At 40.7% G+C, this 23,539-nt stretch overlaps 4 protein-coding genes across 8 annotated transcripts; 2 read left to right on the top strand and 2 right to left on the bottom strand.

Annotated features, from left to right (window-relative positions):
- Nucleotides 1-2,955: 2,955 nt before the first annotated feature.
- Nucleotides 2,956-6,233, bottom strand: LOC102206399 (WD repeat-containing protein 82-like). Its single transcript, XM_005741468.2, has 9 exons — nucleotides 5,875-6,233; nucleotides 5,676-5,776; nucleotides 5,523-5,589; nucleotides 4,339-4,438; nucleotides 3,862-3,978; nucleotides 3,604-3,759; nucleotides 3,427-3,496; nucleotides 3,207-3,349; nucleotides 2,956-3,107 (listed from the first exon to the last, which is right to left on the bottom strand). Exons 1-9 carry the CDS (start codon nucleotides 6,033-6,035, stop codon nucleotides 3,075-3,077), a joined length of 948 nt encoding a protein of 315 aa, XP_005741525.1. The 5' UTR covers nucleotides 6,036-6,233; the 3' UTR covers nucleotides 2,956-3,074.
- Nucleotides 6,234-6,425: 192 nt separating this feature from the next.
- rpusd4 (RNA pseudouridine synthase D4) lies at nucleotides 6,426-9,168 on the top strand. The gene is made up of 6 exons (XM_005741469.2): nucleotides 6,426-7,049; nucleotides 7,754-7,961; nucleotides 8,048-8,141; nucleotides 8,332-8,482; nucleotides 8,572-8,669; nucleotides 8,761-9,168. The coding sequence occupies exons 1-6, from the start codon at nucleotides 6,638-6,640 to the stop codon at nucleotides 8,959-8,961; spliced, it is 1,164 nt and encodes a 387-aa protein (XP_005741526.1). The 5' UTR covers nucleotides 6,426-6,637; the 3' UTR covers nucleotides 8,962-9,168.
- A 4-nt stretch (nucleotides 9,169-9,172) lies between these two features.
- On the bottom strand, nucleotides 9,173-18,295 carry qrich1 (glutamine-rich 1). Of its 5 annotated transcripts, none has more exons than XM_005741472.1 (12): nucleotides 18,140-18,295; nucleotides 16,738-16,997; nucleotides 16,595-16,663; nucleotides 13,482-13,619; nucleotides 12,581-13,387; nucleotides 12,062-12,221; nucleotides 11,726-11,880; nucleotides 11,504-11,618; nucleotides 11,039-11,147; nucleotides 10,793-10,944; nucleotides 10,614-10,704; nucleotides 9,173-10,526 (listed from the first exon to the last, which is right to left on the bottom strand). In XM_005741472.1, the coding sequence occupies exons 1-12, from the start codon at nucleotides 18,144-18,146 to the stop codon at nucleotides 10,337-10,339; spliced, it is 2,253 nt and encodes a 750-aa protein (XP_005741529.1). In that variant the 5' UTR covers nucleotides 18,147-18,295; the 3' UTR covers nucleotides 9,173-10,336. The 5 variants fall into 5 exon arrangements, with proteins under 5 accessions (XP_005741529.1, XP_013768434.1, XP_005741530.1 ...); XM_013912980.1 differs by lacking the exon at nucleotides 18,140-18,295 and adding an exon at nucleotides 18,004-18,131; XM_005741473.2 differs by lacking the exon at nucleotides 18,140-18,295 and adding an exon at nucleotides 17,899-18,071.
- A 2,554-nt stretch (nucleotides 18,296-20,849) lies between these two features.
- On the top strand, nucleotides 20,850-23,327 carry LOC102192517 (proline-rich transmembrane protein 3). The gene is made up of 2 exons (XM_005741510.1): nucleotides 20,850-21,335; nucleotides 21,688-23,327. The coding sequence occupies exons 1-2, from the start codon at nucleotides 20,858-20,860 to the stop codon at nucleotides 23,325-23,327; spliced, it is 2,118 nt and encodes a 705-aa protein (XP_005741567.1). The 5' UTR covers nucleotides 20,850-20,857.
- The last annotated feature ends 212 nt before the right edge of the window (nucleotides 23,328-23,539 follow it).

Consider the following 23,539-nt stretch of genomic DNA (forward strand, 5'->3'; position numbering starts at 1 on the left):
GTGTAGAAAAAACACTGATGAACTGAAACAGATGTTGGTGCCTGACAGTGTAACGTGACCGAGTCCGTCTCTGAGATCACCTCTGTGTTCACTGTCAGCGTTGGTGGAAGAAGAGCTGAAAAATCAGAGGTAAAGAAATTTTTGATCTAATAGGTAATTTTTGATTTAAATAAAAAACAAATATGCAGTCACAGAAAAATCTGAACACTGGAACATCAGGGACTCATCTTGTGCTTGAATCTCATGAACAAAAGCTGTTGGAAAGAAAATTTGTTAACAACATACTAAATGCACGTATTAATAACCATTATTATAATTATGTATTAATGGCTCATTAATACAAACAAACTGTCTTTTCAAGATCACAGGGATTTGTCCTGCTGAGAAAGTTTTAGTTTGGGACTCCTCACGTGAGTTTATTGATTAAAAATAAAAAAATAGAAGCACCACAAAGACACAAAAGTTGCTGTAAGAACACAACGTAAAATCCCCAACCATGAAAAATGTAAAACCTACAGATTCAACATCTTCAATCGAAAAGCTACAAGAGGTTTAACTTACACATGAGGATGACTGACAGAAGGTGTCCAGCCATGATGAAGAGGATTAATGTGACTGTGCAGAACACATGTGAAAGTCTGACTTTGTAAAGGCTGATGTTCCAGTTTAAGGAACGTCACAGGAAAACCACAGGAACAACTTTAACACAAGCAGAGCAAAAAGTCATGAACGACCCTCTCACACTACTTATACTGCAGTGGAACCAGGACTTCAACTTCCTGTTCTGTGGCAAAGTCACATTTTACCTGCTCTCAGCAGATTTGACTGGTGATTCTACATTTGCCATTTCTATGATGTGATCATCCTTGAAAATAAATATGCGACCAACCATTAACATGGGTCACAAGATGGCTGCTGAAAAGGGAAACTTGCTTCTTTGTGTTTAAATAACAAGTTAGCTTAGAATTTGTGTGTGTGTGTGTGTTATATAATAAAATACATTAACAATAAATATACTCATTAAAAAAAGTCCCCAACAAACAGTACCAATATTTATATATTATAAAACAAATATCTATTTCCATTATTGTTTCAGCAAAACAAACAACCTTCATTTGTCACATACACAATCATACGGAGGACAACATGTAGTGAAATGCTTGTGTACGAGCTGCAGATATAGTTGTGCCATTCCAGGGCTTGGTTTTAGCATGGGGGGTCTAGCCAGGACCCTGACTGGATACCAGGTGGGAATCAAACTTGAGCCTCCTGCTCCAAGAGTGTGTAGTCTTACTACTACACTATCCAGCTGCATGCTTCTGTTCCTATTGTTTCTGTTGTAACAATATGGAAATAAAAATATGAAAATAATGACAATTCTTAGATAAAGGTAAAGATAAAGATAAAATAGAGATTGAAACTTTACTAGAATTCTTGTACCTAAATAAAGTAAAATAAAATAGAAAACTACAGAGTCGTTGCATCAAGGTACCAAACTGTCTCAGAGACAACGTCACCCAAGACAAACGGAACACCTCATCACTCCTCAAAAGAGATTTTAATAATTGTAACAAGGAAAAACAAGACCTTGAGAACAGGATCACAGAAATGCAGGAGGAGAAACGTCAACTGGAAGAGAAGAACAGCGAAATACATTGCAAGCTCCAAGATATGGAGGAAAATAATGAAGGCTTGAGCCTTGACAAGAATAGCCTCATCTTCCTCCGACAGGGCAAATTATATAATAAAATATGTAAATAAATTCAGTGTGATTCAGAGCATTATTTAATTTGAATGTTGTTAAGATGTAAATCACCATTCAGCTTAAGAAAAGCTTCTTTACTTAAGAAAAGCTGGATAACTTAAACTGAGCTTTGTTTAGCATAACTCCCTGTATTTAGATGAGGCAACAGGTTTGAGTTAGATAACAGAGTTCAAGAATAGTTCACCGTAACTGAAACATAAAACTTAAGCAAACTCTCACTTTCAAGATTCAAGAGAATCGTGCATTAGCGTTGACTGATCCTTTTAGGGGTGTGACAAATGGAAAAAGTCTGAAAACTGGAAATGGATCAGTTAGAGCTACACATGTGTGAGGGGCCTACATTTATGTTTAACTGCTAAGCCATTCAAATATCTAATCAGCCAATCATATAACAGTTATTCCAGGCATTCTTGTATTTGCTGGTTTGTGTTGTTGTGTTTGCACATTTCTGTTGCTTGTGGGGCTCGCACACAAGAATTTCACTCGCATGTGCTGTGCCAGTGTGCCTGCACATGCGATGTGACAATAAAAGTGATTTGATTTGATTTGAGGCATTTAGACATGTGTACATCATCTACACGATGAAACCGAGCATCAGAATCGGTCAGACAGGCTGAGGAAGTAGACTGGTACTTGCATCGTCATTCATTTCTGACCACGTCCATCTCACAGTGTAGTGGTCTTCAGATGGCTGCTTCAAGCAGGATAATGTGCGTAAACCATCTCCAACTGATATCCAACTTCTGTGTCTTCATGTCAATATGGACCAGAATCTCTAAGAAATGTTTCCAGCACCTTGTTGAATTTGTGCCACGAGGATCTAAGCTAGGGTAAAGAAGCACAGGATTTGGAAACACACACACACACACACACACACACACACATACACACACACACACACACACACACACACACACACACACACACACACACACACACAAAACTCTCACTTGTTAGTGTTTGTCAGTTTACATTTATACTTCTAATATTGTTGGTTAATCCAAAGGAAAAAAAAAAAATAAAAGCACTTGTTGGAATTCAGATAATTCCTAGCAAACGTTTGAGGAGGGATGAGGGACAACGTTTAAAAAACAAGATTTTTTATTATATAACTTTAAACCAGTTTATTATAAAACCATCAATAAAAGCACAATTATTATTTTTTTAAAAACACAGGCTAATAAAAGCTAATGAAACATCTTTTTAAAAAAAGGTAGAAACAACATAACATTTTTCCAAAATATTCCTTGGTCATGATGTTTGTAAAGGAGGGTCCAACTTCACTCCATGATGGTGACCTTTGGTGCCTTTACAAGTCATCAACACACGGGAGCCAAAAAGTCTGTTGAGAAAATAATTTTTAAAAAGTCAAAATGAGAACAATAAGCAGTTTTTCCAGCAGGAGATCAATGACACACTGGTAAGATAGGCTTGCGCTCACCGTGTTAGAGCAGGCACTAACAAACGTCATGAATCTGGGGTTGAACTGGAGCGCACTGATGGGTCCTGGATGCTTCCCATCCAGCACGGCCACTTTCATTCCACTCTCTGTGCTCCAAACGTGAACTCTCCCATCTTCTGAGCCTGGAAAAACCAGAGTGTTAACAGGAAGCTTAAAGGAAAAGGCTCAAATCTAAAGTTTGAGGGTTTTTTTAGCTTACCAATCATGACAAACTGCGAGTCAGGTGTGAAGCAGGCCTCCAGTGAGATGCCTTTACTGTTGTTGTAGCCCTTAAAATGAGGAAAGACAGGGATGGCTTCAGCATGTAATCTGAAAATAATTATACTAACATAAAAACAGATGCAATTCCGTATTTTTGTTCCAATATGTCTCTTACGGAAAAAGTGTGCAGCACAGATCCATTGAAAGCATTCAAGACTCCAATAATCCCTTTATTTGTAGATATGAGGATCTGCTTCCCATCACTACTGAATTTGAGTCCAGTCCAGTCACAAACGCGATTAAACCTCATTTCAAAACAGGCAAACGGGCCCTTCAACGGGAAGATTTTCAGATAATTAAGAATTTCATTTAAGGCTTTTGGAAAGAATGCATGTGAACACAAACAGAAAACCCTTAATGGACTCAGCTGTACCTTGTCAAAAGCACGAAAGTCGTAGAGTTTAACTGTCTTTGAATCCACTCCTGCAGCAAATATCAGCCCATCGGGGTCAAACGAACACAGAGGTGTCCCCAGTGGATTTATCAAACCCTGAAAATCAGAGAGATTGTGCAACATAAACTGGTAACTTTCAAGAAATAAGCAAAAGAATCCTCAATAATGACCACTTTCTGCAGCACATGTTTTCATATTTATGTGTTTATTTCCATTTGGTGTTTATTTACTCCTTATATTTTTGCAAGGTTATGTTTCTGGTATTGCCCATAGATTCAGATCCAAGAGAGATTTGGAGACCTCTGGTGGTCAAGACTACTCAGGGACTACTAATCAACAGCACTTTAATAGGCAGTATTTTGTGTCACAATGTAAAGCACACTATTCTATTACTGTAGCTGTTATTACACATTTGTAAATGTGTACAAATGGCAGAAGAAATGGAAAACTACACACTTGAGAGTTTTGACAGTGGAGGTCCCAGATCCGGATAGTCTTGTCCAGTGACCCAGAGATAAATGTGTTATCCACCGGAGACATGGAGAGAGCAGTAACCCTGAAACCCAAACAAACTGGTTTTAACTGATCAGGATTGAGCTAATGTTTTATTGAATGTAAAATTACTTTAAGGAAAGACAGACAGGAACATGCTTTTCAGGAATGCACACTATATGCACATCCACAATGAGAATCTGAATTCCTCTGCAATCCAAAAGTGCTCTGTTGGACTGAAATCTGTGACTCTGGAGGCCATTTGAGTGCAACGCTTTGTTTCATCCAAATTTTTATCCTGACATCTCAAACTTGCAGGAGAAATTGAGAATCATTCAATCAGGCAACATTTTTCTTCTGTTGTCTAATTTGAGCGATATAAACCGTAACTACTGTTTATTGTTCTTAGCAGACAGGAGTGGCGCCCGGTGTGATCTTGTGCTGCTTTAGCACATCTGCTACAGAAATGTCTGGAGAGCATTCAGAGATGCTCTTCTGCATAACTTGGTTATAACGAGTGATTATTTGAGTTACTATTTCTCTCCTTTCAGATCAAAGCAGTCTGACTATTCTCCTCTGTCACCAACGAGGAATTTTCACCCAGAGAAATGCTGCTTACTGGAATTTTTTGCTTTTTCAGATCATTTTCTGTAAATCTTGGAGTTGGTTGTGTGGGAACATCCCAGCAGATCAGCAGTATCAGAAGTACTCAGACCAGCCTGTTTGGCACCAGCAACCACGCCACATTAAAGTCACTGAAATTACCTTTGTTCCCCTTCCTGATGCTCAGTTTGAAATTCAGCACATCACCTTCACCATGCCTAAATGTATTGAGTTGCTGCCATGACACTGGCTGATTAGATATTTCCACTAAAATCCAGTTCAACAGGTTTAGCTAATAAAGTCACCATTGAGTGTATATTTCTGTATTTTTATGAGCACACTAGAGAAAGCTCCAGAAAGGTAGAAAATGAGAATTCCACTCAACTACATTTTATTCAATTTAGTCTGGTTACAGTAAATAAAAGCATGTCCATTTACTTAGTAGGCATATAGGGTGCATACTGTATAACTGTCTGCTTTCACTGAATACCAGTCTACATGTTTACAGTTGTGGTTGATTAAGGTTGTGTGTTTGCTTTACGCACCTCTTAGTGTGACCTGGGAAATATCGGATGTACTTGTTGTCAGTGAGCGAAAGGAATCTGATGGTATCTGAAAAATATCCCAAAATATATTTCATTTTCCAAAATGGACCACTAACTGTATTCGCACTGCTGTGCATGGCGTCAAGTGTTTACCATCCAGTTTGTTGGAGCTGTAGATCACTGTATTTGTGTCTCCATGCGTGTAGCGGATGAGGTCTACTCCATACTTTTTGCTGAAGAGGTTGCTTTTGCACCTGAGAAAAGCACAAGGACAACATAAGAACACAATGCAGTCACATTAAGGATCTTATTTATCATATACAGTATACTGTCTACAGTGGCTGCCACTTACTTTCCATCTCGCATGTCATACAGCAGTATGCGGTCATCGTCGCTGCTTGTTATCACATTTTCACCATTTGGGCTGTAGTCCACGCAGTTGACCTTCTCTTCGTTTTTCCGATGAGTCCTGGCCACTCTGAAACATCGTAATACACCGTCTGTGATCTTCATAGCTGCAGGCTTTTACCAAGAAAGCATACGTTAGGAGAAAAAACACTCCATCAGCTTCCTGTTTGAGATTTAATGAAGCCTGGTAATTATTTCGGTTTGGTTGAGCTATGCGCATCTGCTGTCCATTAGATCACTAAGGTGCTTGTATTTGCCTTATGACAACAAAAATCCACAGCAGACAACACGCAACTTTGTAACAACCGGAAATTATGATCGACTTAGTTTTATTCATCTACCAGACGGGCGGTGCTTTCCAGAAGCTATAATATTTTGCAGTTGTGACCTGGCGGGCCGTGTAAGCGTGGTTAACAAATACACCCGTTGAGAGAAAGGCGGAAATTACCGGAATCCTTTTTTACATTTACGCAGTGTGTATTTGTTATGTTTAAGAGCATTTAAACGGATAGTTATATCGTTTGTCGTTTGGTTTTATCTATATAGTGTCTAATATGTCGGAATTATTTTAATTTGAATGAATGGATGAAATTATGCTTTTATTCTGAAAGGCTTGGCCCGGAAATTCTTTAATAACTTCAGAGTTCATGCTTGTGTTTTGAAGCTCGTGTGCGCCGTCTGGTCTGTGAGGTTCACTCAGTGCCGTGATGAACACCTGTGGGAGACTACCGCGTGTGTTTAACCGGAGCTCCGGCCTGGATGTGCTCTTCTGTCTGGTCAAACCCCGGACAACCTGCCGCCAGTGTCCGCAGACAACACCGCCCCTCGCCCGGGGTCAGAGCACCGCTGCCAACCACACTCCAGGCTCCGACGCAGATGACAAACCCCGTGTTAGAGCCGTTGACCTGGCCCGTAAGATCCGAGGAGAGAAGTCGAAGACCCGAGAGACAGCGCCTCCCATGTCTGCCCAGCAGAGGAGGGTGATGGAGCTGAAACGGTTCAGTGTACAGTTACAAAATGTGCACCCCAACGTGCTCGCCAAACACCTCCACAGAAGCGTGCTGTACCAGGACAAGGATGTAGTGATCGTCAACAAACCCTACGGCATCCCTGTGGCAGGTAAACCAACACTGGGCTGTCTTCTTTAATCTGATTACACTGACAAGAAGTTTGAAAAAGTTTTTATTTTCAGTTTGAAATAAAAATAAAAATCAACTCATTGTAATGTTTAAAAAAAACCCAATATGAGATCTTTGTAACATGGTGTTTTACAATGGACATGGTCAGCAGCAATATTCAGGTAGACTGGTGTTTAAACGATGGTACTAAAGGGCACAGAGTGTGCCAAGAAAACATCGTCTGACATCATCCATTTGTACTGTTCTGTGTGAACCCGAAAGATCATTGGGAAACTTTATAAAATACTCAAACCTGCCTGTCTGACACCAAGAGCCATGCCACATTTAGTCTTTTAAATCACCTTTCTTTCCCATTCTGATCATGGCTCTGAACTATTGACCATTATTGATGCCTGCATGCTAAATTAATGTGATTATCTAATTAGATATTTGTATTAATGAACAGTTAAACATGTGTATGAAAAATTATGTGGTGAGACTATATTTTATTGTTGTACATATTAAGGTGTTCTTAAACAGGCTCAGTATTGTTATTATTATTATTATTGTTGTTGTTATTGTTAGGAGACATGCAGTAGTGTCATTACTGAGAACAGCTGGAATGACCATAAAAATGTCAGCTATCACACTGAAGCTGGGATGTCTAACTGGCACCACAAATGTAATGTTGCTGCTGTCTCCCAGATGACTCTGACGTCACATCCATCACCTCTGTGCTTCCTGTTCTCTCCAAAATGATGGATGGGATGAAGATCAAGTCTGATTCTCAGCTCATTCCCTGTCTGGGTCTAGAAAAGGACTCAACGGGAACTCTCCTGCTGGCCAGGAGGGATGAAGTGGTGGAGCACGTACTCGCTCTGAATAGAAATAACAAAGTGGAGAGGAAGTACTGGTGAGTAGGGGAAACTGATAAGGATTAATTAAATAATGTACATGCTAATACTCCCACTGCATGTTAGTTATGTTGTTCCTTTTCAGGGTTATCACGGTTGGTGTTCCTGTGCCATCTGAAGGTCTGATTGATATTCCCATCATAGAGAGAGAGGTCACAGGTCCTCAGCCACACTACAAGGTGCCTCTTATTCTGTATGATCATTGCTTTAAACATCCTTGTATGTATGGCTTTTAGCTTAGTAGTTAGTATGTTTATTACACATTAAATTAGTTTGGGTTTGTTGTCCAGAGCATTTGAGTAAATTACTAGTTATTGTTTAAATAATGGTGTGCATTTTCCAGTCTCATAACAACTTCTTTGATTTCAGATGGCTCTGAGTCCTCTTTACAGACTGAATAATGAAGGTGATGGTGTAACCAAAGTCCGAAGTCATCGCCAAGCTCATCCAGCATTGACCAAGTACAGAGTCCTGGACAGCAGCAGTGGTTGCAGCCTTGTGGAGCTCCAGCCTTTTACAGGTAACAGTGCACATGTGAACAAAAGGAAATCATCCCAAAAACCTGCCTGGGCACATGTTCAGTATTTTTCTGCTTCATTGTGTTCACAGGAGTGAAGCACCAGATGAGGGTTCATATGGCCTTTGCTCTCGGGTGTCCCATTCTTGGTGACCACAAATATTCCCACTGGAGCAAACTGGCACCACAGGTAAGATGTTTACAGTCTCTTTTTTTAACATGTATAAGAGTTTGATTTCTATTTTGTCACAAATGACTAAATAATACATTTCCTTCCACAGAAATTACCAGAACGTGTGCTGGGAAAACTTGGGATTGAACAGAGCAAGGTTCGGCACCTTCCCCTTCATTTACATGCACGACAGCTGACGCTGCCAGGAATCAGCCAAGCTGACGTCAACGTGTCCTGCCCGCTACCGAAATACTTCACCCAAACACTGGGCCGACTGCATATAACGCTCCCAGATGAAAAACAAACGTGATCATCTCCTTGCTTTGTTCAGCGTTTAACAGTCCAACCCTGTTAAATGTAATTTAAATGTGGAATAGAACATCAGGATGTGTAACTACAGCGCTGATACGTGTGATGGTGGACAGATGTGGAACAGAATGTGTTAATTATGAAAAACTGATGCTATGGAACTGAATAAGAACCATTCAAATGCGTCATTATTAAAAAGACCCACAGCTCACTTTTTCTTTTTAGAAGACAGTAATCATTATGTTTCAGCTTGACATGACTTACTACAAAGATTCCATCTGCATATATTGTTTAATAACCTACTATACACACATACATGAAGGAATACGTTGGCAGAAATCCTTGATGGGTGTTTCAGATGTTAGTTTTATCCTGAGAAAAATCTCCTGAATGACTACAATATACAGATATAGGTGACAAATTAAAGGAAAAAAATCCAACAGTATCTGGTGTCTCAGTTATGCTGAGGGAGTACGTCTCAGCTCACATTAATCCTATGTTAAAATGCTTCAGTTTTGACACGAGTGGCATCTCCCAGGATGCAGGAAGGGGTTGAAATACTTGAGCTATGAAATTATGAATCAGGCTAGGACCTCTGTAGTCACCGGATCTTGAACAAAAAGTGCCCTGCGGGGGAGTTTGGGCCAACATGGCCACTAACATGGTTAAAATACCCATTTAGAGGATATCTTCTAGATAAAGAAAAATTGTGTCCTTCACTACAGCTGAGTTAAAGAGGCAGCACAGCACAGGCAACCAAGTTACTGAAACACACTGGTTTTGCCTTCAATTTGTCACCGATCTGTAGCACTTAACCATGTGAATGATTGAGTTTTAACTTATTCCACAAGCAATATCATGTAATTATGTTTTGGAAAAAACAGGCACAAGTATTTCAGATTCAAACTTATCATACATGGTCCAAAATGTATTTTTAAAAAAAAGTTGTGAGCACTGGTCCCTGTAACTGTCTTAAGATTATTACTAGTGGTACTAGAGAATTAAGACGTGAACAGCCTGTGAGGTTAAGAAAGAAAAGATTACAGTTGTTTAATCATTTATAAGATTGACTTTGTACAGGAACGTGTATCATCTCTGCCCAGCTGAGAAGAGACTAAAGTCTTGCTCACTTGCCGGTTCAAAAGTTACAGAGGTGATATCTTACAAAGGCAGCCAAGAGAACGAGAAGTCCAACCCACCGGTCAAAAACAGAGATAATAAGAAGAGAAGAATTTATGGATCTGATGAGCATAATCATGATACTCTCCTCAGAAGTTGTTCCACTTTATTTTAATGGCCATCGATGATAATAGTCAGGATGGATACTGCATAGTCAACAATCTGGAGAACAAGTTCCTGTGAGCCAAGTCCTCAATCTAGCTCACATTTTCTGGAACAACACAGATGATCTCCTGGATCTCTCTGACCACGATGATGCGAGACAGCATTTGTTCCACCTGCTGAATTGTGAGGGGCTGAGAGGAGTACCACATCGGGCTGTTTGGTGCAACGACAGGCTCTGGAGTCATGTAGTACGCATCGTTACGTCCTTTAACGCTCTGTGGGCTGGAAAAGAAAGTTAAGCATGTGTCTGGGGGTGTAAACTGAAGAGTAATCATCACATAAATCCTACTAAGCTGAAGTGCTGCTCACCATTTGAAGAGGTAAAAGTCATAAAGTTTGATGGGACAACGAAGAGGATTCGCAGGATCCTCGATCTGCTCTTCATACATGTCATCGGTTCCTAAATGATGCAATACACAGCAACAGGTCAACAACGGGCATTTCTGCTATCCAACACTGAGCTAATCACGACCTGAGCAAGAGAGTACCTTTTTGTCCAGCACTGTGTAGGCCTTGCCCTTTGAGAAGGCGAATACTGGTTGCTTTGTCCTTGGCGTTAGTTGGGTTCTTCCTTGAGTGTCTTAAGACTTTAGAGAAAGCTACTTTCATGTGCTGTTCAGGTGTTATCAAGCGGAAATACCTGCAACAAATACGACATTGTACCATATTCGGTATTTGACTCTGAGCGATTAGAGAGAGGATAAAAGACTAAGGGCCATTCAATGGTTACTCACTTAGTGTTGAAATACATTAGAGTTGTGAGCAATGTGGAAGGTGAATGTGCGCCAAGCTGTTTACACTCCCACAGCATCTCCTCTGTCACGTGACTTGGGATGATATAACCTAAGAGGAAAACATACCATGAGTACGGCAGGATTCACATTGCATGCGTTTAAGGCTTCAGCGCATCTCCGTCATGTTGAACAGGATGATGTGATGCCGAACTAAATCGTCGATCTGCTGCTTAGCTCGTCCTTGCCGAAAAAATGCTGTTAAATGCATAAGGTTAGTAAAGTGCAGCTAGCATGGCTAATGCAAACAGGCAACTGGAGCTCTTTTAATCTTGTGAATGACTGATGGTTGTTGCTATGACAATCATGCCAGAAAAGATCCCAAATGTCAAAGATGTCCATTGTCGAGTGTTTACATACATGTAAATGTATGTAAACACAATTACAAAATTGTGGATTTTGCCTTACCTAAAGGATGCACAGTGGGTTTCCAGTCGTGCAGGATTTTGTGTAAACTTTCGCAAAATCGAGTGTAATATGGATCATTGAAAATATCATCCACACGTCCATTTTCAGAAAGATACTATAAAAAAGAAAAAAAAACCCAACAACACAGAAAAGATTGTTAAGCAATTTCAGCCTTAGTTTTATTCTTCCTGCCTCTTTGTGGTTGAGTATGGAGATACTAACCTTCTGTATACACAAGAAAACATAATACAGGACATCGGGAGCAAACTGCTCGTCCTCGGATCCTCGTGCCTCCTGAGTCATCAGGGAAAGACCCAAGTTTAACTCCGCCACTGCACTGGATACCAGATCTTCCTGAAAACGCAGGGGCTGACGACCTGAACGCAGAAATACCAGAAAACACTACGTTTGGAGAAGCAGTGTAAAACTGACTTTACTTCTAGGTGACTAAGAATAACAGTACGTACTACACAAAGTGCCAACAGCAAAATGTTGTGACTTCCTCTGGTTTCAGCAAGAGCTCACTGTTACTGAGACAACTGTAACAGGCCTACTTACGTCCTATGGGCGCAAGCTTTGTTGTTTCCCGTTTGCTTAGTTCAGCATTTTTTCTCTTCACCCAAAGGCGCCAAACCTCCAGCCCTTCCTCTGGCTTTAGACACACAGGAACCAGAATCTCTGTGGGTGCTTCGCCCTGAGCTTCAGTGGCTACATGACCCTGCAGTAGAAGAGCAAAGGAAAAAAAAAAAAAAGGTTGTTTTTGAGAAAGATGGCAGCACATCAACACATCTTATTAATTACATGATGGTAATTCATAGTATGATAATACTGTTATGTTGTAACATTGTATTGTTATGATTAGTAGTATTAACTAGTCCTAGTTAAACTAGTTCACATTCTTAATTCAGAAAGGAAAAAAAGGCTAAAAATAAACATGAACTTTTGAAAACACCATCATGATTATAACCAAAGCAACAATTATCAGTTCTGTTCTGTTACATTTGCACAGGGCAAATTTAGTTCCAGCCATAATCATCGAGGACGAGAGTACAACTGTAAGACGGAGTCTTTTCTAACCTGCAGATGGAGCTGCTGGTCTTGTCCATCTTCCCCTTGACTCTGCTGTTGATTTGGGTCCCATATTTGCACTGACTGTGTAGTGTTGTATGTCCCGCCTACGGTCTGCACTGCCACGGGGATATGAATGTTGCCGTTCATGAACTGTGCTGGGAAGAGGGTCTGCACGATCTCTTCCTGCGTTGCAGTGGTGGCCGAATGCACATCGGCAGACCTCGATGTGGAATTTGGGGACATTTTGTCCTTGCCGTTGGCGGTAGTTACTTGCACTGTGCTATACGTCTCCTGTGGTATAGCAATGTGAGTTACACCCTGCTGCTGTGGAGTGGAGTACACAGGGATGGTCCAGGTCTCACCTTGGGGACCTGTGATTGTTCCTGTAGTGCTGTACAGCTGAGCACTGTCAACTGTGAGCAAATCCGGTCGTAGGGACACATAACTTTGCTGCTGCCCTTGAGGGATGGCTAAAACTGTAGCCACCTGCTGCCCCTGTGGAACAGCATACGAAACAGCTAGGGGGACATCCATCTTACGCTTCTTGGCTGGTTGGAGAACAGTGGGGATAGTGCTGGGCCTCCGCTCTGCCTCCCTGGTAGAGTCCTGTTGCTGAGCAGGAGTCATGGTCTCAATGGTCTGGATCTGGATTTGTTGCCCACCCTGTAACTGAATCTGCTGGCCGGCCTGAAGTTGAATTTGCTGTCCCCCAGGCAACTGAATATGCTGCATTCCCTGCAACTGGATTTGTTGGCCACTTGACAGTTGGATTTGTTGTCCTCCAGCTACGGCGGCAACCAACTGAGCCTGAATCTGTGAAACACAGTAAACATGTTTTTTTTGTTTGTTTGTTTAAATGGGGAAACATGGAAAAACCTGATAGACGTAACTGAAGTTAATCCTCTACCTGCTGTTGCTGCTCCTCTGTGAGCTCTCCTGCCTGCACAAGCTGGGCTGTTGAGATTCCCTGTATGTCCTGCTGAGAGGGGTGGGCCACCTGAAGAACCTGACCAACTGTTTGGCCCTGCTGTTCTTGGATCTGAACCTGGCACAGAGGGAGAGTAAGAAAAACAAACAGACTTGTAAGCAACCTTATGAATCATAAACACACTGAAATACTTTTCTTTGACATTTCTGCTATGAACAACACAACAGTCATCAAAGTCATAAGGCGTCTCAAGTTTATACATTTGAAGTCTCAGTAAGATACACCCATGTCTGAGGTGACCGATCCTGTTTTAATTACATTAATGTGAATTGAACAAGCATGAAACAGCAACCATAATCCTGAGAGAAAGTTGATCTTTTTTTTGGCTTGTGATACTTCATAGAACTAACTTCTGCTACTAATCAAACAGATATTTCATTGGTTGTGCTACAAGGTCTTTAATTATCTGCACAACAGGCAAACAAAAAGCAAACACCCTCTTTCCAATTACATTAAAAACATTTACATTGCTTTAATTTTATTGCACAGAAGGACTACAATGTGATGGTACAAATCAGTATAACCAGTCAGAAATGTATCCTCCATTTCCACCTGCACCTTTTCCTACTGAAGAATCATTGTGACCACAACATTTTTCTGTAAAGTGCTCCTTTGCGTGGTTTTCACATTTCCAGTTGGCTCTGTATGCATACTTAAATACTAAGTGAAAGATCTTCTGTTTGTATTCAGTAGGAAAGGGATTCCTTCCAGTGAGCCTGACTGTAGCCTCTCAGAAGGCACTGCTTTGATATTTGGATTGGATATCAGTCCAATACTCGATCCAACTTTTTGGGTCAGTATGGGATCCATTCCTTTGAGTTCTACAATGTTTTCTGTTTACCAGATAACAGCAGCAGTTAGCGCCACAGCTAACACAGCATGGAGGGAGGTTTGGGGTCATTTCATGCTGCTACACCAACAACTTCTATCTGTACATCTGCAGAAGCATTTATTTAACTGGAAACTTTCCTCCTGTTTACTTTCACTCTCATTATGCTCTGTCCAGTCATGCAAGATGGAAAGTTTTGTGTAACACTTTTTAGGAGTGTTTACTAAACTTATGATATAATTATAATTTTAAATGTGATCAAGTCAGTTAAAGTTAATTTCACTCCAGCTGTCTCATTCTTGATGAAGAAAGTACAATGCCTGTAAATGACACCAGTTTGCAGCCTAATGACTCCAGTCCAGTGCAAATAGATTAAATGAACAAGAATATATTTCTATATCCTCCCTTTTTCAATAATAAATACCAAAAATTCTGTAAATTTATAGCCCGTTTTTAACCCTAACCCTTTTCAAAACTTGTGAAAACTTAAGTGGAGTATGACCTCATTTCATACAAATGATTCACATCTATAGCTGATAAAGACAACACCAGTACACATTTTATGTGCTATAAGAGTGTCATATTTTGATGGTTTGGCTACAGCAATGTCTCACATTTACATTTTCAAATGTAGGACTAGGAGAAAAACCCAGGCATGTCTGAGAGGAACAGCAACATGTCAGCCTCTGATAGATTTAGTGAAAAGGGAGCTACCTTTCAAATATTCCAGAAAACCACTCCTGCAAAAGGTGGAGAAACTTTGAGGAGAGCCTCGCAGCTCCTGACATGTAACCCAAAAGTAAACAAATGCCTCAAACTAAGCATTACTACGACAGGAAGAGCCAATGGTGGGTAGAAATTACCAAATCAATCACCTGCAGGTGTTTAAACAGCTCAACCCAAGAAGAAAAAAAAAAACCAACATAAAACATCCTGGGTAAAAAAAAGAAAAGAAAAAAGTTTTCAGGTTAATTATATGACAATACTGCGCAGGTGTTTGAGGAGGTTAAGCTACTTTAGTTATTGATAAACTCAAATGTTAAACAGTTATTTTATATGTTTATACAGACTTACATGGAAACACTACCTCGGCTACTTTTGTGATTACATTTGACGTATGCTGTGTCACTGTATGTAATGCTGTTGCCACCTTGTTTTGACAGATTCACATTTCAAATTTCATTTCAGTAAGAAAGTGCACTTCATGTACTTACACTTAACGTACAAAAAAAGCTGCTGTCTGCAAGTGTTTAAAATTTTTGTATTTTTTTTCTATATCACCAAAATTATCACAAATTTTCTGATGAAATATCATGATATAAATTTTGAATCTATAATTACCCACCCTTATTTCAATCTCTTCCTCACAGTGAGAAATACAGCTTTCTAATCCAACACTGAGATCAAATCAGTACATCAGCAGAGACTCACAGTCAAAGCAGTGGTGTCAGATCAGAAAGGGAAAAAGCTGGACTGGTACATCCTTAGTAGCCTCAGGTTTTTAATGTCAACATAGATGCATTCTCATATGCGTGACAGTGTATCAGGCTATACTATGGAGTAATGCAAAAATAACGCACTGCTTTTTAAAACAGTAACTAATAGTTTGTAACATATTCTGGTCTCTATGTAATGACACAAACACTAGTGAGTAATTGTGGTGTGCTGAGACTGAGAGGACAATCAGCTATATAAAATTTAAACACACTGTTTTTGTATGAGGTTAGGCAGGAAGAGTCTCTGTGGACTACGTTTGCAAATGACATCATGTTTGATTAGTTTAAATTTCTAGAATCAACCATGCAAAGCAACAAACAGTTCACAACAGAGGTGAAGAAGAGAGTGCAGGCAGGGTTGAGTGGATGGAGACAAGTGGCAGGGTGATTTGTGACAGAAGGATAGCAACAAGAATTTAAGAGACTGTAGTGAGACCTGCTCTGATCTACGGTTTGGAGACAGTGGCACTGACAGTAAGACAAAGCGGGACTGCAGGTCACAGAGCTGAAGTTGCTCAGATTTGTTTTTGGAGTGACCAGGATGGATATGATTAGAACTGAATACATCATTGGGCCAGGTCAGGTTGAGCAGTGTGGATGCAAACTTTGAGAGTTTGTGTGAAAGAGGATGATAGGGTGGGATAGGGTGAGATGGAGGCAGATGATTCGACCAATAACAAGAGCAGCTGAAACAGGAAGAAACTAACCTGCACTTGAAGCTGCTGTTCAGAACCTTGATGCAGCTGGGGTGACATCTCTGTTGAGGTCACCTGTACCTGTTATAAAACATGTACATGTAATTGCAAACCACCAAACAACATAATTCAACACCCAATATAAAGTGTCTTACTGGACAGGCCAGCTCCAGGAGAGATCCTGCCACCTCCGTGCTGTCTGTGTAAATACAGTTGGCACCCTGCTGATGGTACACCATGGCTGTACTGGTGGCTGCCCCTTCCTGCTGGCTGAACTCCTGCAGCACCTCTGGGCCCTTGGCAAGAGACTCCAGGAACTCCTTCATCCTGTGCTGAGGCACAGTGCGGGCCTTTTGCCGCACATATTCGTCAAAGGAGACCACCCCACTCTCCTGCTCGTTCATCGTCACTGGACCTGGAAAGGAGATTTTTCTTTTACACTTCTAAGAGCACAGTTATATCCATTACATCCTAAACAAGCTGCATTTGCAATGTTCATGTAAAATGATGAGAGACGGCTTTTCTCTCTTACATACAACTACAATGATGCAGTTTAAATGTTTGTCAGTAAGGTTGGGAACGTTAGGGTTGCTATATTAAATGCATTTGGCTTGGAGCTAATACAATGACTGTGCTTTGCTTAAATCAACTTTTCCTACAATTAAGAAACACTGCAATCACAGATTAGCTGAAAGGTAAACCTAAATGTTTACTATGAGCGATTAACTGGGTTTAATAGCAATGAAGTAATGAAGCAACGCACCAACAATGGTGCCTGGTTTCATTATATTGACAGTTTATGTGACAGCTAGTTGTTAGCATGCTAGCTTAACAATGTTAGCTAGGCGCTGTTTTGCCACAACCCATATGGATAGTTCACTGAGTAGCAACCGCCGACTGCATTCTACGCTGTTGAATACCAATATAATTTATGCCGTAACTTATACAACACGGCTATAGTTTTACTCATAATAGAGGCTATCGAACTGTATTTAACACAGCAACACCTCGCTGGCTAACCACTGTGCTAACGTTAGCTAGCGAGCTAGCTCGGCTGCTCTGGATCCTGTCATGCTACCTTAAATAAAATGAAATCCTCTTGTTTCCGCCAAGGCACGGTGTTTAAAACCAAAAAGCCGATAAACGTCTAACAGCTACCACCAGCATACCATTTACTTGGCTACATAGCACATTTTAGCAGCTGTGCAATCCCGCAAAACAATGCCGTGATTACACGGAGATAAAATTTAACCATTGGCCGATTCTCTGACGTCTGCTTATTTCACGCTGAGCTCCGGGTTGTGTTAAAAGTTTACCACTTCCAGCAAAGCGCAGGTTTAGTTATGCGGCGAAATCCCACGTCGTATGTCCAAAAAAACACCACTCAGCGACACACGCACAAAACCCCACACACTGTTTACCAAGTGAGACATAAAATGACGGAAGTATAGGCCCCGAAAACAACGCGGCTGCTCTCCACACTGCTCTGCCAACCAACGGGCTGATAACTGCAGCTCCCATCCCGGTAGCAAGAGCAGCACTGTTATGAAAACTTACATGACATTTGGACGAGAAGTGCAACCACATTTGTGTAGTTAAAGGTAGGGCATGTCTCATCTGTAACGGTGGGTCAACCGTAGTCTGGCAGTGCAAGATAATCACAGTCTCTCAGATTAAAACAGGGTCATTTGCATTGAAATGATAGAACCTATATACACAGATACCCAGTTTGAATGATCGCAATAAATAGACAGCCTTTTACAATACCACTCCTTTCATTGAAGATTAATTTAAAAATCAGACAAAATAATGACTGATAATTGTCATACTATTAGATATCTGTTCTAATATTACAGAAAAGTATCTGTATAGTTTTAAATTAGATAGATATTGGCCACATTATGTGGTTAATTGGCCTTGGTTATTTATTTTAATTTTAAAATATTTTAGTAGGGATTCCTTACTTAAATTATTATTTTCGGTCAAACTGTTTTTATGTTACGATATCTCTGTTTTTGATTATTAATCATTTTATTTTATTATTAACTGTTTAATTTATTTCCTCTGACTCTGGAAATCAAGATACGTGACTTTAAATGAACACAAACATTTTCTTCCAGGATGGTTCTCCTGAAGCTTGGTAAACATGAATGCATGTGCCTTTAACTTGTTCTAACTTCCCCAGTCTGCCTTAAAGAGCCAGGCATGTGCTACTGAGGGCCTCCCCCTGTTCCCTCCACAACAAACTGCCTCTTGCCCTTCTTAAGGTGGACCTAGACAGATGCGCTGTGTGCATAGGCTGTGTCCTCTACACACTGGATTGGAAAGAGTTAATTCCCACACTCGCTGCAGACTATCTCTGACTCTACAAGGGCTCTCTTATGGCAGCGTTTATGCAGTATGTGTACATTTTTCTTTAACTGCTTAACATCTTCCAGGGTGTTGGCAACACATCTAGGGTTAAGGATAGGTTCTTGTTAAATGTCCACCCCTGTTTATAGACTTTAAAACACCCAAATTCTGAGTCTATTATAATTAACCCCTTGAGGTCTCTCATCACAAGCAATGATCCTAGAAGATGTAATTTAAAAAGAAAATGTCCAAATTCTTTGCAGTAAGGGGACAAAATAATTTTAACATATGGAACAGAACTACTTTTTCCAGTATAATATATACTGGCTTTTCTCCAAAATGCAGGGTTACATTTATGGTTTGAAGCTAAATTGGGGCTGTCAGCAAAGATGACTTGGAACTAAGAGGGTTCATGGAAAAAACGAAAGTCATAATGCGGTGAATCTTCATTTGAAATGTAACATCTTCTAGTTTCTGAAAATCTGCCTGTTTAGCAAAATCTAGCCCGAACACTATCACCATGGTGGACGTTAAGAGGAAAGAAAGCTGATCCATTATTGATAGAGAAAAGACCACAGGATTCATCTGAGTGGTGACTAACACTCTCCTAATTTGATCATAAAGCGTAAGTCTTTCACATGCACACTCTGGAAAAATAATAAGCTAGTAAGTTGGCATGAAACAGCTTACTTGGCTCGTGACTTACTGGCTTATCACTGCAGGTGACTTTATGCCACTGTAAGAATCTTAATGTAATCCTTTTGAGAAGGATTTACCTTTAAACAGCTGCCATTAAAACAAAACAGAAGGCTTGTAGGTTGTTATTAACAGTCGGTCATTTACAACTTTGATTTTCATTTTAAAATCCTTCATTTATGAACACTGCAAACAGTAAACAGGAATTATTTATTCAACCTTTTTTCTCCAGAAATGGGCCATGGTAATCAGGTCTTTGTTTTACTAGCGACATAGTGATGGAAAGTTGCCAAGTAACCAGCAGGTGCAATAAGCCGTTAGTTAGTTGTGAGCGCGCCAGTCAGTATGTTCAAGGCTCACTGTGATGCACCTTGTGTATCACCTCAGAAATCAGGCTTTACACATACTTTTACCAGAGATGCAGCACAACCCGTGATGCACTAAAAAGAAAGCAGAAAATAAGACTTGATCGCAGGTAAGTCAATGAGTTAGACTGATTTGACAGCTGAATGATGTGTTGTCATGTGTGTTTTATACTTGTGTTTGCCTGAATCATAACTGAACTATGAAGGGGTAAAATATTTCAGTTTTTCAGAGTTTTTCTGGATTCACAGCATTTTCTAGTCTTTCTAATTGCATTTAGATACCTATTGTTTACACTGCCTGATTTATTACTGAAATGGCTACTTTATATTTTTGGTTCGACTGACTCATATTGTGAACAGTTTTTCCAAAGTTGTGTTGTAATTTTGCTGATTCAAATGTGCATTTATTGTAGAGGGTGCACATCCTCCAGATTACAAGTAGAAAATATTGTCATTTAGAACTGAAACATAAGAGTTCGTCTGTGTGAATCTAAATATATTTAATAATCATTTACCTCCCCATTATGGCTGTGAAGAAAGTGTTTCAGTGTTTATTTCAAGGTAAAATCAAGTTTTAGCCATCTTGACATCAATAAATATTTTTAGTACATATGTTTGTGTTTACCAAAGCAGTTTTTGATTATTTAGTTGCTGTGAAAGTGTGGCAACAAAAGAGGAACTTTTTATTAAAAGAGGCTTTTTATTATCTTGGTTGGCTGAAGTTTTGCGTTAGCTTCAGAAAAACTGTAAAGCATATTTTTAGACTGTTAATTTTAGTGCTAGGGACATTAGGAACCTGAATGCATGGAAACGTGTTTCAGTGCTTTCGCTCTGTCTTCTCTACAGATCTTGGCTGTCAAAAATGGGGCGTCTGCTCTTTGTGACACTAACCGTGTCCCTCTCTTCACTTGGAAGCCTTATTCAGTCTTCGCATTCACCATCCAACTCTGGCTCAGTCCAAACAACTCAAAGTGGAGCCAGAAACAACAGCAGCCTGGACAGCTTGGCCAGGGAAGTAATCTTTCAATCAGAAAGCCCTGTAGAAGGCAGCCGGTATAGTGTTGGCAGCATGGAGTTGCAGCAACTCATCAATCAGGCTGTCACTCCATTGAGCAAAGAAACCCACTCTGGGTCTGGAATCATAGTGGGGACAGAACCCAGCCTGCACCACTCAGGGCCTCTGGACCAAAGAGCTGACAAAGCTAATACTTCAATTACAGGAAACACTCACCCCAGTGCACCCGTAATCTCAGAGGGAGCTCTGCTGGAAGGCGGCCACATAACAGCAGAGCGCTTACAAGAGAGTCATACCTCTGCTGTGAAACACAACTTCCCAACTCGTAAGTAAAGCTGTGATATGGAAGTGAAGTAGCGCACATAGTGCATTACTTGACGTTTTTCTTTAACTGCATCAAATTGTCAGGTGGTCACAGTGAGATCTAGTATAAAATTATATCCTTCTTTTCACATTTTTGTATGAAAAATCAAATTTAAATCTATTTAAAAATCAAATTTAAATCTATTTAAAAAGCAAATAAAGTAAAAGTGATTGATATTGGATCTTTTGGTTCGATGTAGCTGTCTGTGACACTGCATGCTGTGCAACTATGCTGGTAATCGGGCTAACAGTATGTAAAAATTCACCATGAAATTATTTTTAATTAAAAATATAAAATCTTCTCTTTCTTTCAGGTGGAGACCGCCCTAAACTTCCTTTCCATACCAGTGCGTTTACTTCCATGATAAATTATAAACCTTCAGAACCTGGAGGCCCCTGCGTGCTGGGTGTTGGGCCGTGTATTGTTCTTAAAAACTTTAATGGCACCAGTCTGCTCTGGGACGACATGAGGCGCACACTGGCGTTTGCCTGGGAATTGCACGTCTTTGGGTCTGCCAGCCTTTTCTTGCTGATGGCTTGCCTGGCAGTTGTGGGGACGGCTGGAGCATGTACGCTTCCTCGGCCCCTCTGTTACACCCTGATCCTGGCAAATAGCTTCCTAATCATGGGTGGTTCTTTGCGTACCATCCTCCTCATACTTGACCCCTATGGTACCCGTCAGATTCTGTCTCATGCCACTCTGGCAGCGCTACATAATGTTCCTCTGCAGCTTCTTCTGTGGGCGCAGCTTGCTCTCGCTCTGGTTACACTGAAAGGGTTAAATTTATTACTTTTCCCACTAAAGCTGCAGCACCCATGGGTGGTTGGAGGGTTTGGTATATTTCATTGCTCTGCATTATTTGTAGCCGATCTATACTCTTTAACTTTAACCCCTGCTGTCCCTCTTTTGCTACAGACCCTTTCCCTCTGCTGGGGCCTCCCATTTTGCTTGGGGATCCTCACAAAGGCCCTTTCCAATCTGCAACCCTTTCTCAGGTCCTCTTTACCACAGTGGGCTCCTTCACAGAGGCCCGAGAGGCGCGGAAAGCGAGTCATAGCAGGGTGCGCTTTCCTTGGGGTGCTATGCTGCAGCCTTCAGATGTATAGTCTCTTCTGGCTTTATGGGCTACTGGGAAACTGGAGGCGCTTTGGCTGGGGCTGGTGGCTGAGTCAGTTCTGGGCGAGACTCCTTGAGTTAGCCTGGGGATTCTCTTTGCTTGTCCTGGGATCTTGGATCTTCTGGACTCCATCTAAGGGTCACACAAGGGGTGATCATGTGCAGAGCAGAGTGGAGGCATTCAAAAGAATGGAGGATAAAAGCTTTTGGGATAGGGTGTTAGCCACTGTGTGGAAAGTCCCACTAAAAAAATCAGATAAAAGCTGGGAAGACCTGATGCCAAATAACTGGTCCAAATATAACCTGTCAAAAGCAGGTATCAGCAACAACATAATGTCCCCATATGATGATCGAACATCCACCCAAATATCAGAGCACAAGTCTGATCCTGGTAGTAGCAGCTCGGACTCTCAGGCAGCATTGCTGTGGCAAAAAGTTGGTGAACGTGAGTGTATTCTTTCACTTATAGAGTTTGACATGCGGCCCCCATCTCCTATTAACCTCAGGCGCAGCATTGACAATGCTTTTCACCACGGACAGCTTGTAGCAGGGAGTCTGTTCACACCTCCGCCTCCCTCATGGACAATGGGCACCAATGATGAAGACGGTGGTCTAAAACCCTTCCCTCCAGCTTTTATCAGCTACGGCTGGATGGACACAGAGTCCATTTCGGCATCTCTAGACCATTTCCAGGCCAAAGAACCAGTACACTCACCCAGTGCTGCATCTGAAAATAATGGCAGCAGTGAGTCTCCAGCTGCTGCATACATGAGAGAGGAATTCTCTGCAGTGATGCATCAGCATTACTGGTCAGATGACGATGTCACAGACCTCTAAGGACATAAACTTCTTTTACATAAACTATCATATTTCTTTTAGTAAAAACTGTTTACTATGGGTGGGTTTAATAATGCAAAAATACAGTCAGTATGACCTGAAATTTGTCACTTTTTATATGATCTTTATGTTTTTGAGAAGATGATGGTACTTTCACTTAAATAAATCTGTTGAGTCAGATTTTTTTCTCCTAGTGAATAATATGAGTATTT

This window comes from Pundamilia nyererei, unplaced genomic scaffold (genome assembly GCF_000239375.1).
Source record: "Pundamilia nyererei isolate P.nyererei 1_Seehausen unplaced genomic scaffold, PunNye1.0 scaffold00110, whole genome shotgun sequence".
Lineage (NCBI taxonomy): Eukaryota > Metazoa > Chordata > Actinopteri > Cichliformes > Cichlidae > Pundamilia > Pundamilia nyererei.

Excerpts from the sequence above, each read along its gene's own strand:
- LOC102206399 (XM_005741468.2), bottom strand. The coding sequence starts at position 6,035 with ATGAAGATCACAGACGGTGTATTACGATGTTTCAGAGTGGCCAGGACT. Across the intron at positions 5,590-5,675 it reads CAGCTCCAACAAACTGGATG|ATACCATCAGATTCCTTTCG; the intron begins GTAAACACTTGA and ends GATATTTTTCAG. Across the intron at positions 4,439-5,522 it reads TTCCCAGGTCACACTAAGAG|GGTTACTGCTCTCTCCATGT; the intron begins GTGCGTAAAGCA and ends TTTGGGTTTCAG.
- rpusd4 (XM_005741469.2), top strand. The coding sequence starts at position 6,638 with ATGAACACCTGTGGGAGACTACCGCGTGTGTTTAACCGGAGCTCCGGC. Across the intron at positions 7,962-8,047 it reads AAAGTGGAGAGGAAGTACTG|GGTTATCACGGTTGGTGTTC; the intron begins GTGAGTAGGGGA and ends GTTCCTTTTCAG. Across the intron at positions 8,142-8,331 it reads GTCCTCAGCCACACTACAAG|ATGGCTCTGAGTCCTCTTTA; the intron begins GTGCCTCTTATT and ends CTTTGATTTCAG.
- qrich1 (XM_013912980.1), bottom strand. The coding sequence starts at position 18,103 with ATGGGAGCTGCAGTTATCAGCCCGTTGGTTGGCAGAGCAGTGTGGAGA. Across the intron at positions 16,664-16,737 it reads TCCTGGAGCTGGCCTGTCCA|GTACAGGTGACCTCAACAGA; the intron begins GTAAGACACTTT and ends GTTTTATAACAG. Across the intron at positions 11,148-11,503 it reads ACCCACTGTGCATCCTTTAG|GTTATATCATCCCAAGTCAC; the intron begins GTAAGGCAAAAT and ends TTTTCCTCTTAG.
- LOC102192517 (XM_005741510.1), top strand. The coding sequence starts at position 20,858 with ATGGGGCGTCTGCTCTTTGTGACACTAACCGTGTCCCTCTCTTCACTT. Across the intron at positions 21,336-21,687 it reads GAAACACAACTTCCCAACTC|GTGGAGACCGCCCTAAACTT; the intron begins GTAAGTAAAGCT and ends TCTTTCTTTCAG.